The following is a 13,623-nucleotide window of genomic DNA, read 5'->3' as shown; positions in this document are numbered from 1 at the left end:
GCCCCTTTGAAAGTCCCAGCCTATATCCTAGGCCCAGTCATCAGTTCAGCAAAATAAATTGTTTCAATACATGAGATTAACGATTTAAAAGTAACACATCTTAATCATACAAACAGCATTAAATTGCTTTAATTAGGAGAAAAAAAAACAGTAACCCCCTCGGCAATACTGAAGGATGGTTTGAGCCCTGGGGACCAAACCTATCCTATCTATGTAAGGAGGACTGGACGATACAGTGTTACGTACAGGAGATGGAACAGTCTTCTGTTTAACAATCAACTCGGTTTTAGGAGACTTGAATTATATTTCTGGCTCTGCTAGACTTCTTATGTGAATTCTTATGGGCAAATGAATTAAAGCATACTTAATTTTGAGGCACTGGATACCATCACTGTGGGCACAATGCAGAAATTCTGTAAATACCCAAAATGACGACTTTAGATTCATCGCAATGTAGCAGAAATACGCCCTGTGGCGATTTGTCCTGGGAAACTTGCAGGCTGTATTTTAACATGTTGTGTGTTCCCTAAAAGTACACGTACTTTGCACAACTGCAGCACTGTACTTACCAAAGCAAGTGTGCATGCCCAGCATCCATGGATTGATAGTACTTTGCTCCTTGTAGATGATCCCAGTGTTTTCCATGGTCCAGCACTACTGAAACAGTGAGTTGGGCTGGCATATCAGATGTCGAGCTGTGTGAAACACTTGGATCAAAACCTGAAAACCCACACCAACGTAAGCAGTGGGAGCTCAAGCAATCCAATATTGACATATTCCTGGTTTGCCAAAGCAGTGTTAATGCATGCTCCATCACATGGCACACATTCAGGCAACACGCCTTGTTTTTCTCAGGGTTCAAATAGGTAGACTCAAATTTAAGACTTAAGTGAGCAACATGTTGGTATTCACGCCCTGCAAATTCTCACTTGTTTGCTGCCTTGCCAAAGACGGCAGTCTTTATTTCTGAGCTCTGTCTATAGAAACAGCTTTAAAATGACATATTTCATAATAGAAACTGAGGCTTGAATAACTTAATATACAAATTACACAGGTATAAAAGTCCTCTTTAATTCTCTTAACTTACAGTTTATTTTGTACAGTATTCATTCTGTTATACATCTAAGACTTACTATATGTATAAATATTTTGGGTGTAATGTATATACATATTCAGTGTTGCCGATTCAGTAAATGTATGCCTTTCACAATACACTATAGTGTATTTCAATGTAGTGCATACAATATGTATTTCAGAAAAGAGCATATTCCCTATGAAAATTTGGTAACCCGTTCATAATGTACTCTCCCTTGAAATACAGATATATTCCATTATATTATGTCATATTAGAGTCATATGGCTCTAAGGTATTCTTGTACATTCCCCAATATGAATGAAGAAAGAGCAGCTCATTAATATTAATCTAGCTTTGTTATACATAGAGAAGTGTAAGGGGCACTGGTTTCCCAAATTCGTCCTTGGATCAGAAGGGTGCCGAGAAAAGCCATATAGACTTGGGCTGTATAATGTCCAAATGAAATATAATAATGCTGCACAGTTGGAAGTGAACTCATCCCCTTAATACTCTCTGTGGGTCAGATCTTTAGAAGATATAAACCACTCCACACAGATTTACAATGGCCGAGTGTCTCATGTTACCTTTATTTATAATTTATAAAGTTTGCAAGAACCGACAAATGATGTGGATCCTCCCTTAACGAGTTTCCTTCTCGGCGCTATGTATACTTAATGCGTGCGTACTTTCCTTGATAGTGTGCAAAGAAACCTACACAAAACGTATGTCCTGTAAGAGTCATAAATACCTTTCCGGGGTATTTCTTATTCTGTATGAAGCCACGGGTGTTGCCTCTCTGCAGCTATTGAAGCTTAATTCTTACAGGCATAACAATGCAAGTCTCCTCACACGTTTCCTGCTTATAGACAATCTGTCTTTTAACAGGAACCCTTCTTTTGGTTAATAATCCTATTAAAATTGAGATTTTTTTTTTATTGGTCTTCAAATATAGTTCATTTAACAGTAGAGCAGAATACAGAGTAAAAGAACAGTGCAAACAGCTGAATTTTTGGTGTACTGGCCAAGTTAGAGCTTAAAAAAATTCTCTCTTCTTCTTTTCCAAACCTTTTTTCCCCTCTTTTTTCCAAATAAATTATTTCAGTTTCATGGTACAAGTTTAATTCTGCTCTCTTTTTTTGTTTTGTTTTGTTTCACACATTTAAAAAAAATTAAATAAAATTGAAACATTTGAAATTTTTGTTTCAAATTTTCATTTTGAAAAGTTTTAAAAATGTTGTCCAAAACATCAAAATTAAGCATTTATAAATTTTTACTTTGAAAGTTTTAGCTTTCTTCAGCTGTAACTATTTGCTTGATCTGGAACTACTTTCTCCTGAATAAACTACTTGTCCTAAAATTTTCACCTAGCTCTTCTAAGTAGGAACAGATAACCTATTAGGCCAGTGTTGATCTAGAGTAACTCCACTATTTCTACCTGTTACAGAAGCATAAAATGAGAGCAGAAGATGTACATTCTCATTTTCTCGCTGTTGTCTTGGTTTTTCATTCTGTAGCTTTATGCATTTTTACTTGCTGTCACTTCTGAACTTTAATGCAACAATTCAGTTTATTCAATATTCGTATATGATAAGTAGTTCCAGAGTATTTCACATCATGGCCACATTCAGTGCATTGGTGTTGAAGGCTAAATGTTGAGGCCTTTTTCTTTTTTTTTTACTATTAGATAGCAATTATGTTTCTTAGCTTTTTAACTGTATATTGTCACTGGTGGACATTAACTTCTGGATGGACTTGCTGTGTATGACTTCCAGATAGCCCAAACCAGTCACGCTACAGACAGCAGAGCCAACAAGGGACTTTGCTTTGGCCAACCCAGACAAATCTGTGCTAAACTAGAAGTTTACTCCTCTTATATCCCCCATGTAAACTTTATAGCTTCTATTAAACATGCACACAATGGAACAGAAGCGTGGAAACGTGTGCTCTAATTCCAGCAGCCTTGGCCTCATAGTGAAGTGACTGCTAACGTGAAATGCATGAAAACTGCCATTTCACGTTTTTTCTCATATTTCTCATTCCTAAAAGGGAAATTTTCCAGAATAAGCTGCACAGCTACTGACTCATGTCCATTGTTAACATATTGGCAGAGATTCAATAAAGCACTTAAGCATGCACTTAAATTCCTTTGGGTTTAATAAGCTTAAGTGCTTTGCCAAGTAAGGATGGAGATCAGGACATGCTTAAGCATGGAGCTTAAGTAGATAAGTAGTTATAGAAAAACATAGAGGACTGGGAAGGATCTCCCAGATCACAAGCAACCAGGTTATATGATACCATCGTTAAAGTTAATTAATTCCATCTTAAAGGTAGTTAGGTTATTTTGCCTCTCCTACTTCTATTGTAAGATCGTTCCCAAACCACACTGTCTTGACTATTAAAAACCTTCTTACCACTTCTAATATAAATGTACTCCTGGCCAATTTATATCCACGGGTGCTGTGCTTTGCTTATAGTTAAACCCAATGTGAACGAATCTGGTGAGCTGGAGGGAGAAATGTTTCAGTAACTGGCAACAATTAAGACGTCCCTATCTGTCCCTGTTAAATTAGAGAAGAAGAGACATCATTAAAAACCTTGAGCATTAGTGTGACCCAGCCAGTGCCATCTCTCTCATAAAACTGAAGTACCATTATGTTCTTAACACTTTAAAACTGGATTGCAGTAGACACCCCCTCTACCACGTGGTGTAGCAATATCAAACGGTAGTCTGTTGTCAGTTCAATAGCCGTGGTGTCCACACTATCTCCTCCATGCTAATTATTAGCATTCCTCCGTTGTATTTGCACCGGAGATGTTCCCAACTCATCACGTGGATTAGGATCTGAACAGACTTCCCCAGAGCCCCAGCTGTCTTGGACAGCTACAAAAACACGCTCAGGTTGCCAGATCCAGTTCTCGAATTTAATTTGCCTAAACTCCGGCAAATTTGCCTAAACCCCGGGAGAACAGGGAGGGGGGGCAGCGAGGAAGTTCTGTTTGGACAAGGTGCCTATTTTGTCTTTTCCCGATTCACGCAGCGTACTTTATTGCTTCTCTTAGACATTTCCTACAGAAAGGTTTCCAGGTTGTAATTTTCCACACATTTCAATCGTACTTCAATGTGAAAATGCCTATAATGCTTTTGAAATGGCAGCTCTGAATCTCCAGCCTAACGTTTTTCTTGTCAAGTTTAGGAACAGCCGCTTTGTGTTACCGTGCCTCGTGGTTTTTTTTTTCTTTTTCTTTTTTTAATCAAACTTGATGTAAAGGCTCTCTCATTACCTGGCTTACGTTTAGAGATGGGTTTTACACGGGGCCGGGAGGCACCAGTAATTGTAGATGGAGCGCTACGTACCATTAAACCGCAGCATCAATTCTTTTTTTTTTTTTTACTATACAGTAACACAGACTTCAAGCCTTTGGTTATTTCCTAGACAATTTGTTCCCTGTTCTGTGCATTTCAATACCACGTTTCGGGGGGGGGGGGGGGTATTGTGATAATAATAATATGTGTTGCCCACACAAAACTTCTATAAATGTTACTATTTCAACAGAGGCATTGTTCTTTGAAAGGTATTCGGTTTTGCTGCCGGTAATTTTTCACGTTGGCAATGACAAAAGTAAACCCAGGGCTACTCCTTGATTTTTTTTTTTGTTTGTTTTCCAGGGTTTATTATTGTATGTACAGTTCCCTGTAAGACGATACAGCCCTTTCCCAGTGTAAGATTTCTTAATAACTTTCTATGTTTCCGATATTAAAGACTCACATGGGAAGGAGAAAGATAATCAGTGATGAAGGAGGTATCCTTCAGGGCTGATGCTAATGAGCAGAAAACCTGAATCATTGTAAATATACTGTACTACACTTTGGTACAACCGAAAAGAAAAGAAAAAAAAAAAGTCCCCAAAGAAAATATTTAGTGCTCCCTAAGTCAAATCAACTTCATAAACAATACGGAAAAAAATGAACCACGCGTGGGTGGGTCTTCCCGTAAAAAGTAATGAAACTGCTTGGCTGCCTTGCACGTAGGCAATACAATTAAACAGATTTGTTTTAGATTTCTTTTAAAGTATGCCTAGTCTCAGGCTGTAAGCAAGAAATATCCACTGTGCTTTACAAAGGACGACGACTAGAAAAAATCAACAGAAAAAATCCCTCGTTCTCTGAATTACTGCTTATCATGAGATGACAAACAAAGGTAGTCTCCTCTGAGTCTGAGCGTAGTTGTATTAGCATTTAGCTAGTACCAGGCAGTATACAAAAACAGCCATCATGTGCGACACCTCCAATACCTACATGGAGCTGTTTTAGGGGCACATCCTGGTTTATGGTGAAACGCATTTAACTCAGCCAGCTTCCTGAACCTGCTCAATGATATGAAGTTATCATCTCAGGACCTCCACAGGTTAGACTCTCTTGGGTTATTTCCTATTGCTGACTGGACTGACTGTTCCACCATCCATGAAACAGAAGGCATAAAGGTGATTACAAACATAAGAAAGTAGTTTTACATATTGTCTTGCAGTCTTTCCATATAGTCCCTAAGTTCCTTGGAATCGCCAAGATTCATATCTTGGCATACCCATTTAATATTATCGTCACTGTCAAATAGGATTGAATTGGTGTAGGGACCTCCATCTTCCGGCAGGATTGTGGTATATGAAGTGAACTTAACTCGTTTCTGTTTTGGCCCGGAAGGATGAATAGGTTCACTTTTAACTTCTTTCTCACAAGCATAGTCGGATGATCTGAGGATCTGAGCGTGAAGATTTTTCTGAGAGCTCCCATTAAGGAGAAAGTTGCTTTCTTCAAACTGCATTCCTCTGTCAATCATCGTAGTGCATTCCTCTGATGGGAGTGAAATGTCAACTGGGTTTTCCAAAAGTTCAACCTCATTTCCAAGCCAGACCCAATCATGAGAATGCGGGATGTTGCCTTGCTCACTCACAGCAAACCTTTTGTGCCTGTACTTCCAAGCAAAAGCCACGCAGTTAATTAAAAAGACCAAAATCGCTAGGCAGAAAACGCACAGCAGGGCATACATGCCAATCTCCAAATCTGTTAACCCTCTCGAAGTCAACGTAAGGTCGTTGGGATTATTTTGCCCTGGGATCTCTACTTGTGTAGGAAAACTTGCGAAGACGGTTGGATTATTTAGGAGCTGGCCATCCTCGGGACCTTTTTTCTGATCAACGGGAGATTTGGAAGTTGTGCTTTTGTTGACATTGTCTTCATGATTAACGGAAGCTCCAATTTTGGACCATTCTTGCACTGTCCTCTCCTGTTCTGCCGTCTTTTCTATGGAATTGCTCACGTGGTTTTTAAGATCTCTGTCCACGTCATCAATGTCATTAGTGCTTCCTTTGTGATCAGAATCTTTCTGCCCAAATTTCACTTTGACACTTCCTTTCCCCACAGCCAAAATGCTCTTTCGCTTGGTCTTCTGACAGGGCTCACTGATCACCATTTCAATTTTAATTAGGGGTCCTTGCCCATCACCCTCTGCAACTACCCCAGGCCATCTAGACTGAAGGTTTTGCTGGGCAGATACTACCATCTCATCCAGCGAAGTGACTGTGATAGAAAAATCCTTGGAGTCATAAATGTCTAAAGGCGTCACAGAGCCATCACTGAACAAAATCCAGGCACTGACTATGGCTTCCTATGGAGGAGGGGGAGAAAAACAGTATGGAAGTTACAATACCACATTATACATTTTTGGTAGCTTAAGTTTGCTTGACACTAGTGATATGAATACAGAGTATGGCCATAGTTTGGTTTTGTTTGTTTTCCAAAAAGTTTCAAATCAGCTTTTTGGTTTTAGACTTGCAATTCTGCGTCTTGTACACCCCTTAGACATTGCTTATATTTGGGAGTACAAACAAGGAACCATCTAACTCTAAGTGCAAAACCATTCTTGCTCTTCTTTCCGGTACAAAATAAGAATTTAATTTTCTAAAACCAAAGCCCACTGATGACGATAATCAGATTCCTAGCATTTAATTAACTTAGGAAAATGACATAAAGGTAAGGAACACTCTGACATGCTACTTCTCTTATAAAAGGCCTGCATAAATTCTAGGTGTCATTGGTCAGGAGGTTAATCCTGCTCAGCCCATTTAAACAGATTATATTATGAGCGAGAATTGAATGAAGTATTTTACATTCTCTACTAAAGTATTTCCAAATGGACAAGGTTATGTGAAGTGTATAAACATGATGGTTCATTTTAGACATAAAAGAAATCACACTCTTTTTATAAAAATGTGCTGCTATTTAGCTTTTGAGCAATGTTTGACCAAACCCATTTTTTGTCCTTCATTGACTATTACCTGTGCTAAAAAGCAGTTGCATACTGATACTGGTACTGAAATGTCAGAACATAAGGGGTTTTTTTTACAAATTATTCAAAGCATTTATCTGCTTCTTTCTGATTCTGCCATGCTGTCACCGAAATATGCCCAACCCCATTTAGGATGGGGTCTACTTTTATGGTAAAAACAGGAGGGGTAAGTGGATAATCCATAATGTCTAGATTCTTTTAAACACAGTACAAACTAGATGCGGTGAATAAACTTATTGGCCTAATCCTGCTGAACTCACACAAGGCTAAGCCTCAGGGCTGCAGGGAGCAATTCTATATTAGATACAAAACCACCGAGGGAAGGATTTCAGCGGAGCAAATACGTGAAATTTTCATAGAGAGGGGTAAGAGCTTTGCTTGGCTATATTGATACTCATGTGGGAAGAGGGCATAGGGACAGGGAACCTATCCCCACCTCAATAGTTAATCAAGATCCTTACAGTCCACATTGCCGTACCCTGGGAGCGTGCACACATGCTAACTACAGTGACACACACCACTTTCCCACAAGGTGTGATCCGCTAAGAAGAGGTGCGTGCTCAGCCAGTTGCCTACATGGTGCCATCAGTAATGTGTATGGCCAGGACTCAAGTGCTAAACGCACGGCCATGCTGTAAAGGTATCTGGGCAGGAGCAGACCTGGATGAGTGAGCTGCTGTAGGAAGCTGTGTCTTCAGGTACATGAAATGCATTGCTTTCACCTTATGCATGCTGAATAACTCTATAGGATATAGCTTTCCCCTGTGATCTGGCAAACACAGCAAACAAATCAATCGGTTATAAAATGGCAATACTGTCTCGATCCATACCTGTTTCGGGGCATGAAGAATATCGTAAGCGGAGGCTGTGGAAACAATAGCTCTCTTATTTCCTTTGCTTATTTGTAAAGATAGGGACAAGCCTGCAACTAGCTGCACCCCTAGGTCTGTAATTGTTACCCGGTCATCTAGTACTATCACTGTCTTCTCAGCCAAGATGGAATCAGAGAGCGGCGACAAAACCTTCGAAAAGCAAGCAAGTATTCTTGTGTTAAACAGCAAGGAATGCACTCTTGCACAACAAGATCATACTCTTTCATCGCTGCAACACTCCTGATTGATTCAATCTTATGTCTGCCACATTCATTTGTAAGCTATAATGGTTTCCCCAAAACCTGTTACGTTCATTTTGCTGTCAAATTACTAGATTTACAAAAATTGCAATAAAATGTTTCACCGGGTTACCTCTGCACACCAATCCAGCGTGCTGTCTGGCCCACAGGGCTCTATATGGGTCCAGAAATTTGGCAGCGGAAGAGTGTCAACTAATGCCACCACTCCCTGGCTACCAAATTTACAGACCCATGGAGATCCCCGCAGGCCAAATGTGGCCCATGGGCTGGCAGTTGAGCACCCCTTACCCAGACTAGAAACCTTGCTACCAATGCCCACTATAGCAATAGGAGTCTTTCCTGTGCAGCATTAGGCCCAAAATGTCCACTGTCCCTTGATTTAGGTCCAAGACATGTGCCTTGTATGTAAGGCTGCATTACATACACAACCTCCATTAAGAAACAGTTCAAGATTCATTATTAATGCCATGAAAACAGTTTTACTTAAAGCAGTTTTGGAACACAAGAAACCACATATTTAAATTTAGGCACCTCTCGATGCAGATAGGCACACAGTTGGCTTTTTAAACGGGTTAAGTACTTTCCCACTATAGATCTCAAAAATAAGTAGGCGTAGGTATTTTTGAAAATTCCCATCTGCCTCTTGTGGCAAATAAATCCCTTTGCAAATCTCACCCCAACTTCCCCGTGTTGCTATAACTAAGAACCATGACAACAGAAACCAGAATCTATTCAAATTTCTTTGTATGTTCAATTAATGCTCGTCTCCAAAAATAGTCTTTTATCACAACTAGGGCATATTTACTCTTAACCTAATATCTGTCTGCCTCTTAATGTGTCTAAATACTTTCGTAAATCTAGACCAGTGGCACTCAACCGTCTGTTGGTGTGGACCAGATGAGTGGCTCAGGGCCAGTAAGCAAGCCAGATTGGCCCCCATGATCCAAGATCAGGCACCATGCCACCTCCTTCAGCCCCACACTGCCTCTGTCAGCCCCATGTCACCTCCAGGAGCCCCATGCTGCTTCTGGGAGCCCTGCACTACCTCCCAGGGCCCCATGCTGCAGGGTTGGGGCCCACACCAGCTCCATCTGGCCCTCGTGTGCCCATGTCAGGCCCCTAAATGTACAGATATATTTTAAAGCTGTACCTGAACTGTGGTTATCCCATGCTCACGACCAACCAGAACCCGGCCATCCTGTAACTTAGCAATCTTAGGTTCTTCCACCTTCATGAAATCAGTCACGAGATCTGTGATGTCGAACTGCCATTCGGAGCCAAGCATGTAGGTCAGCTGGCCTCCAAAGTCAGAGGATTCAGCTACAAACTGTGTGAGGACTCTCACCATCGCATGCTGGTACTGAAGAGTACAGCCTCTTCCCTTCCGTTCGTCATCCTCTTCATCGTCACTGTCCCGGGTAGGCCTGCAAAGTTGAGTAGGTGGATTTATTTATCTACCTCTTACCGTCACGCTCATTTAAAAACCTTGAAAGCTTCTTCCTATGCCTATATAATATTAGTGATTTCATCATCATCTACCAGCACAAGAAGAAATAGGCCAAAGGCATTTTGTAGGTCTAAGCTGGAAAACTTAATGACAGTTTTCATAGATTTCAGGGTCGGAAGGGACCTATTAGATGTGGGATAACCTGGGCAGGAAAGAGTGCTGGGGTCAGCTGATAATTTGATAATGCACATGTTAAAAGGCACTCTTTTTTGGGCAGCCTAGATCTATCATCAGATTTTTTTTGGCTTCTTTCCCAAGTGGAAACTCCCAACTTTTGAGACTTGTCCATCAGTGTTGAAGTTCTAGGAGATCTATTGCTAGGTTTATTCTACAGCTATTATTTCAAATCCTGGAGCTGCCTAAGAAAAACAGGAGGAAACATTTCCGAGTGGGGCCAGTGGTACCCATCCCTGTACAAATACCCCGGGCTGCTGATCAGCCCTGGAAGGAGTGCAGATAGTAACTAGAGCCTTTGTGGCAATATGGCAGTAGCTTTGTCTGCTAGGCACAATGCATTCAAGATCCGCTGCCTAAATAATGCTTTACTTTTGTGCACATGTAAAGAGCCTGAAAAATATATCACTCTAAGAAATCCTTGCCTTTCCTACACACACACACACACACACACACATGCACAGACAAACTGTTGTGGGTACCTGGACATGTCTAAATCCATGTAACAACCAGTCAGGATTTCAGGAAAAAAAAGCAGGACTCAACACTTCAATAAGTCCTCAGGAAATCAATTACTGCGTCACATCGTTCTTGAATCCAATGAGCAAATCCCAGCATGAGATCAATGCTTGGCTGGGCTGTCACTCACAGCCCTGATCAATAGCATCATTACAGACACCTGCTTTATAATTTTCTAACCATCTCCCTTCATACTGTAACCACTGTGACTATAGAGTTAACAGTCCGTATAAAGTGCTCCAGAAAGCATCGCGCTACTCGTACAACAGCACTGCTATTCAAACCTAGCACAGCATTTTCTGTGGTTTAAACACTGTTTTTCATTGATTCATTTTCTTGTTTATACCCTAGGACAAGCATGTAGATTCTCTATTTTGGGCCATTTTGTTGTGCTGAAAGTCAGATATTAAGCACTAGGTGGCCACGCTTTCTCTCATTATGCTCCCATGCTGTGAAATTCATTGCCTGGAAGTACTTCTTTTCTTCAGCCTGTAACCATTGCTAAAGAAGGGGAATGTGAGATAACCTTCTTATTTTTCATGGTATTTGGGGAACTGTTTTAGTATTTACTGTGTTCCTTTGGCATATGCTTGAAATACTAGTTATGGAAAAGACTATCATAAAACAGAATTGCTGTTATTGTAAATGGCTTTATGACAAAGCTGGCGGAGACGATGAAGAAGCATCCCAAAATGTGACCTTCAAAGTGCCAGAGTCAAGAAAGTCTTAGTGCTTTATAAACTAAGGAACTGATCTGCAGAGTGCAACACGGCCTTAACAAACATCATTTAGTAGCTGAACAGTACGTTATCGCATGGTTATTCTGCTGATGCCAACACAGCGACCGCTAGGATGAATGGGACGTGCTATATTTGAAATAAAAAATGTCGCTCAAGGATGCTTTACTGTTGTGCTATATCCAAAAGACTGTGCTCGCAAATTCATCTCACTTACAAATCTAAATACCCTTGGCACATATTTGGGCACATTTCCAAAGATGCTCTCAGTCCCCAACTAGAGCCAGATGTTCAAAAAAAAACGCAGCTTCTACTCAGGCACCAAAACAAATGGGCAGATTTTGCGCATCCAGCAGTACCCTCAATGAGCTGTTTGGAGAATTTGGCTGGTAATCATGTCCCAAAAGGGCAGCTTTTGGACACTGAGCTCTCCTGAAAACCTCGCCCCTTTGAGTTCTGGCAAGAGGGGAGCTGCAACTAGACACAACAATCTGTTCCATAATCATGAATCCTTTCCCCTGCCATCAGACGATGACCTCTGGACTGCATCAGCTGATGTGGTCCCAGTCAAGCCGAACAAACATAGTGGGAATGCAAGAAACCTAGTGGACTGCTAGGACCACTAATGCATCCCAAGCTCGTTCTCACTTTTGAAGACTTTAAAATACCGTGGAAGGACTCGCCCTCTCCTCAAAACGACATTCTTCCACCTTCTTCAAGCAGGACAGATATTGCTAGGAAAGGGATGATTTTTTTTTTTGTTTCAAAGAAGGTGTTCTTCTCAAACCAGACTTTTCAAGTTAAGAGCAGGGGGTCTTGTCTAAAATCGCATCTCTGGCCTTCTCACTGCCATTGAGGTTGCTGTGGTCAATACTAAGCAACGGGCTTGAAGCAAATCCTAGCTCTGAACAATCCCAGGCTTTGTGATTTATTTTTTCTTTTATCCAAACTTTGGATACACAAGCAAAACTGGAAGAGGATGTGCAAGAGCTGTTCTTGGGAAAAGGCTCTGGGGTTGTTAAAGGAGTTGTTAAGGAAGTAGAGGAAAGGAAAAAAAAATAAGAGGCAGCTGCCCTGGAAACCATAATAAGCGTCTCTATATTACACAAAAAAAATTTTAAATGATACATCTGTGGTTTCTTTATTACGTTCACACAGGCGAATGCTTGACTCGCGTATTTGAACTCACTTGTGAGTAATTTTTCTTAATGTTTACGCCACTGTCTGAACCTAATGATTTCTAGAAACGTTGAACAGGAACAGAATATTGTTACTTTCTGTTAAAAAATGATGCCGGCTGCGGGGGAGAGAGTTTCAGTCCCGTTCTCCTCGTGTGGGAGAGGACTGACTGGAGAAGGGGGCAGTCTCTGTGCCCAAACCATAAAAGAGAGGACACTTGCCACCGTTGCTCCTCCTGTTAACAAGTCTGTGGCTCTTACCCTTTCAGAGCTGCAGATCCGGCACTCCCCTGCATCAGAGAAATTGCACAATCGGAGTATGGAGCCCAGGAAGCAGCCTCGACGGGTGTCCACAATGGAAATCATGCTGCTCCAGGGAACGGTTGTTCCTCCAGGGCTTACACTGTGCCGGTATGCAAGTCACCCACCGTATTTCTCTCCCATGATCTGCGCTACCAGCAGGGAGAGATTGCTCAAGTCATTGCCCTCCTTGCAGCATCCTTGCGATCTATAGGCATGGGCTCCACTCTTGGGCTCCATCACTTTATGAGTTCTTACAACCCATTATTGGTAGCACTTGAGCATTTCCTCTTCGAGACCAAGTTTCTTATTACCGTACAACTTTTCTGTTGCACCGAAGCGTCAGAACGGGAGAAAAGTGGTGGGATTCAGAGCTTAGAATATTAGGTAATAAATGTTTGAACTTAAATGTCTGAGGCTTTTTCGTATATGCACTCCATAATGCCAGTGCAAAGAAAGAAAGTGATGTGCCTGCATTTTCAGAGCAAGCTTTCAAGTTGCCAACTCAAGGTGTGTTTTATTATTTTTATTTTTTTTTTAACAAATGACATTCATTTCCACTTCAAAGCCACAAATCCCGGCTTCAGTTAATAAGGCAGAGCAGTTCAGTACTTTGTCTCCCTGGACCCAACAAAATATTTGAAATCCATTAAATTA

General features: G+C 41.0%; 1 protein-coding gene across 3 annotated transcripts in view; it reads right to left on the bottom strand.

Annotated features, from left to right (window-relative positions):
• Positions 1 to 1,050: 1,050 nt before the first annotated feature.
• The window catches only part of TMEM132B (transmembrane protein 132B), a 364,403-nt gene continuing 351,830 nt past the window's right edge, over positions 1,051 to 13,623 (bottom strand). For all 3 annotated transcript variants that reach the window (XM_014598576.3, XM_059713428.1, XM_059713427.1), the window contains 3 exons: positions 9,702 to 9,975; positions 8,250 to 8,441; positions 1,051 to 6,738 (listed from right to left, as the gene is read on the bottom strand). In XM_014598576.3, coding sequence (XP_014454062.2) covers positions 5,584 to 6,738; positions 8,250 to 8,441; positions 9,702 to 9,975 — 1,621 coding nt within the window. In that variant the 3' untranslated portion in view covers positions 1,051 to 5,583. The remainder of the gene's footprint in view (positions 6,739 to 8,249; positions 8,442 to 9,701; positions 9,976 to 13,623) is intronic.

Source organism: Alligator mississippiensis, chromosome 10 (assembly GCF_030867095.1).
Source record: "Alligator mississippiensis isolate rAllMis1 chromosome 10, rAllMis1, whole genome shotgun sequence".
Classification (NCBI taxonomy): Eukaryota; Metazoa; Chordata; order Crocodylia; family Alligatoridae; genus Alligator; species Alligator mississippiensis.
This window is presented reverse-complemented; position numbering and strand designations above follow the sequence as displayed.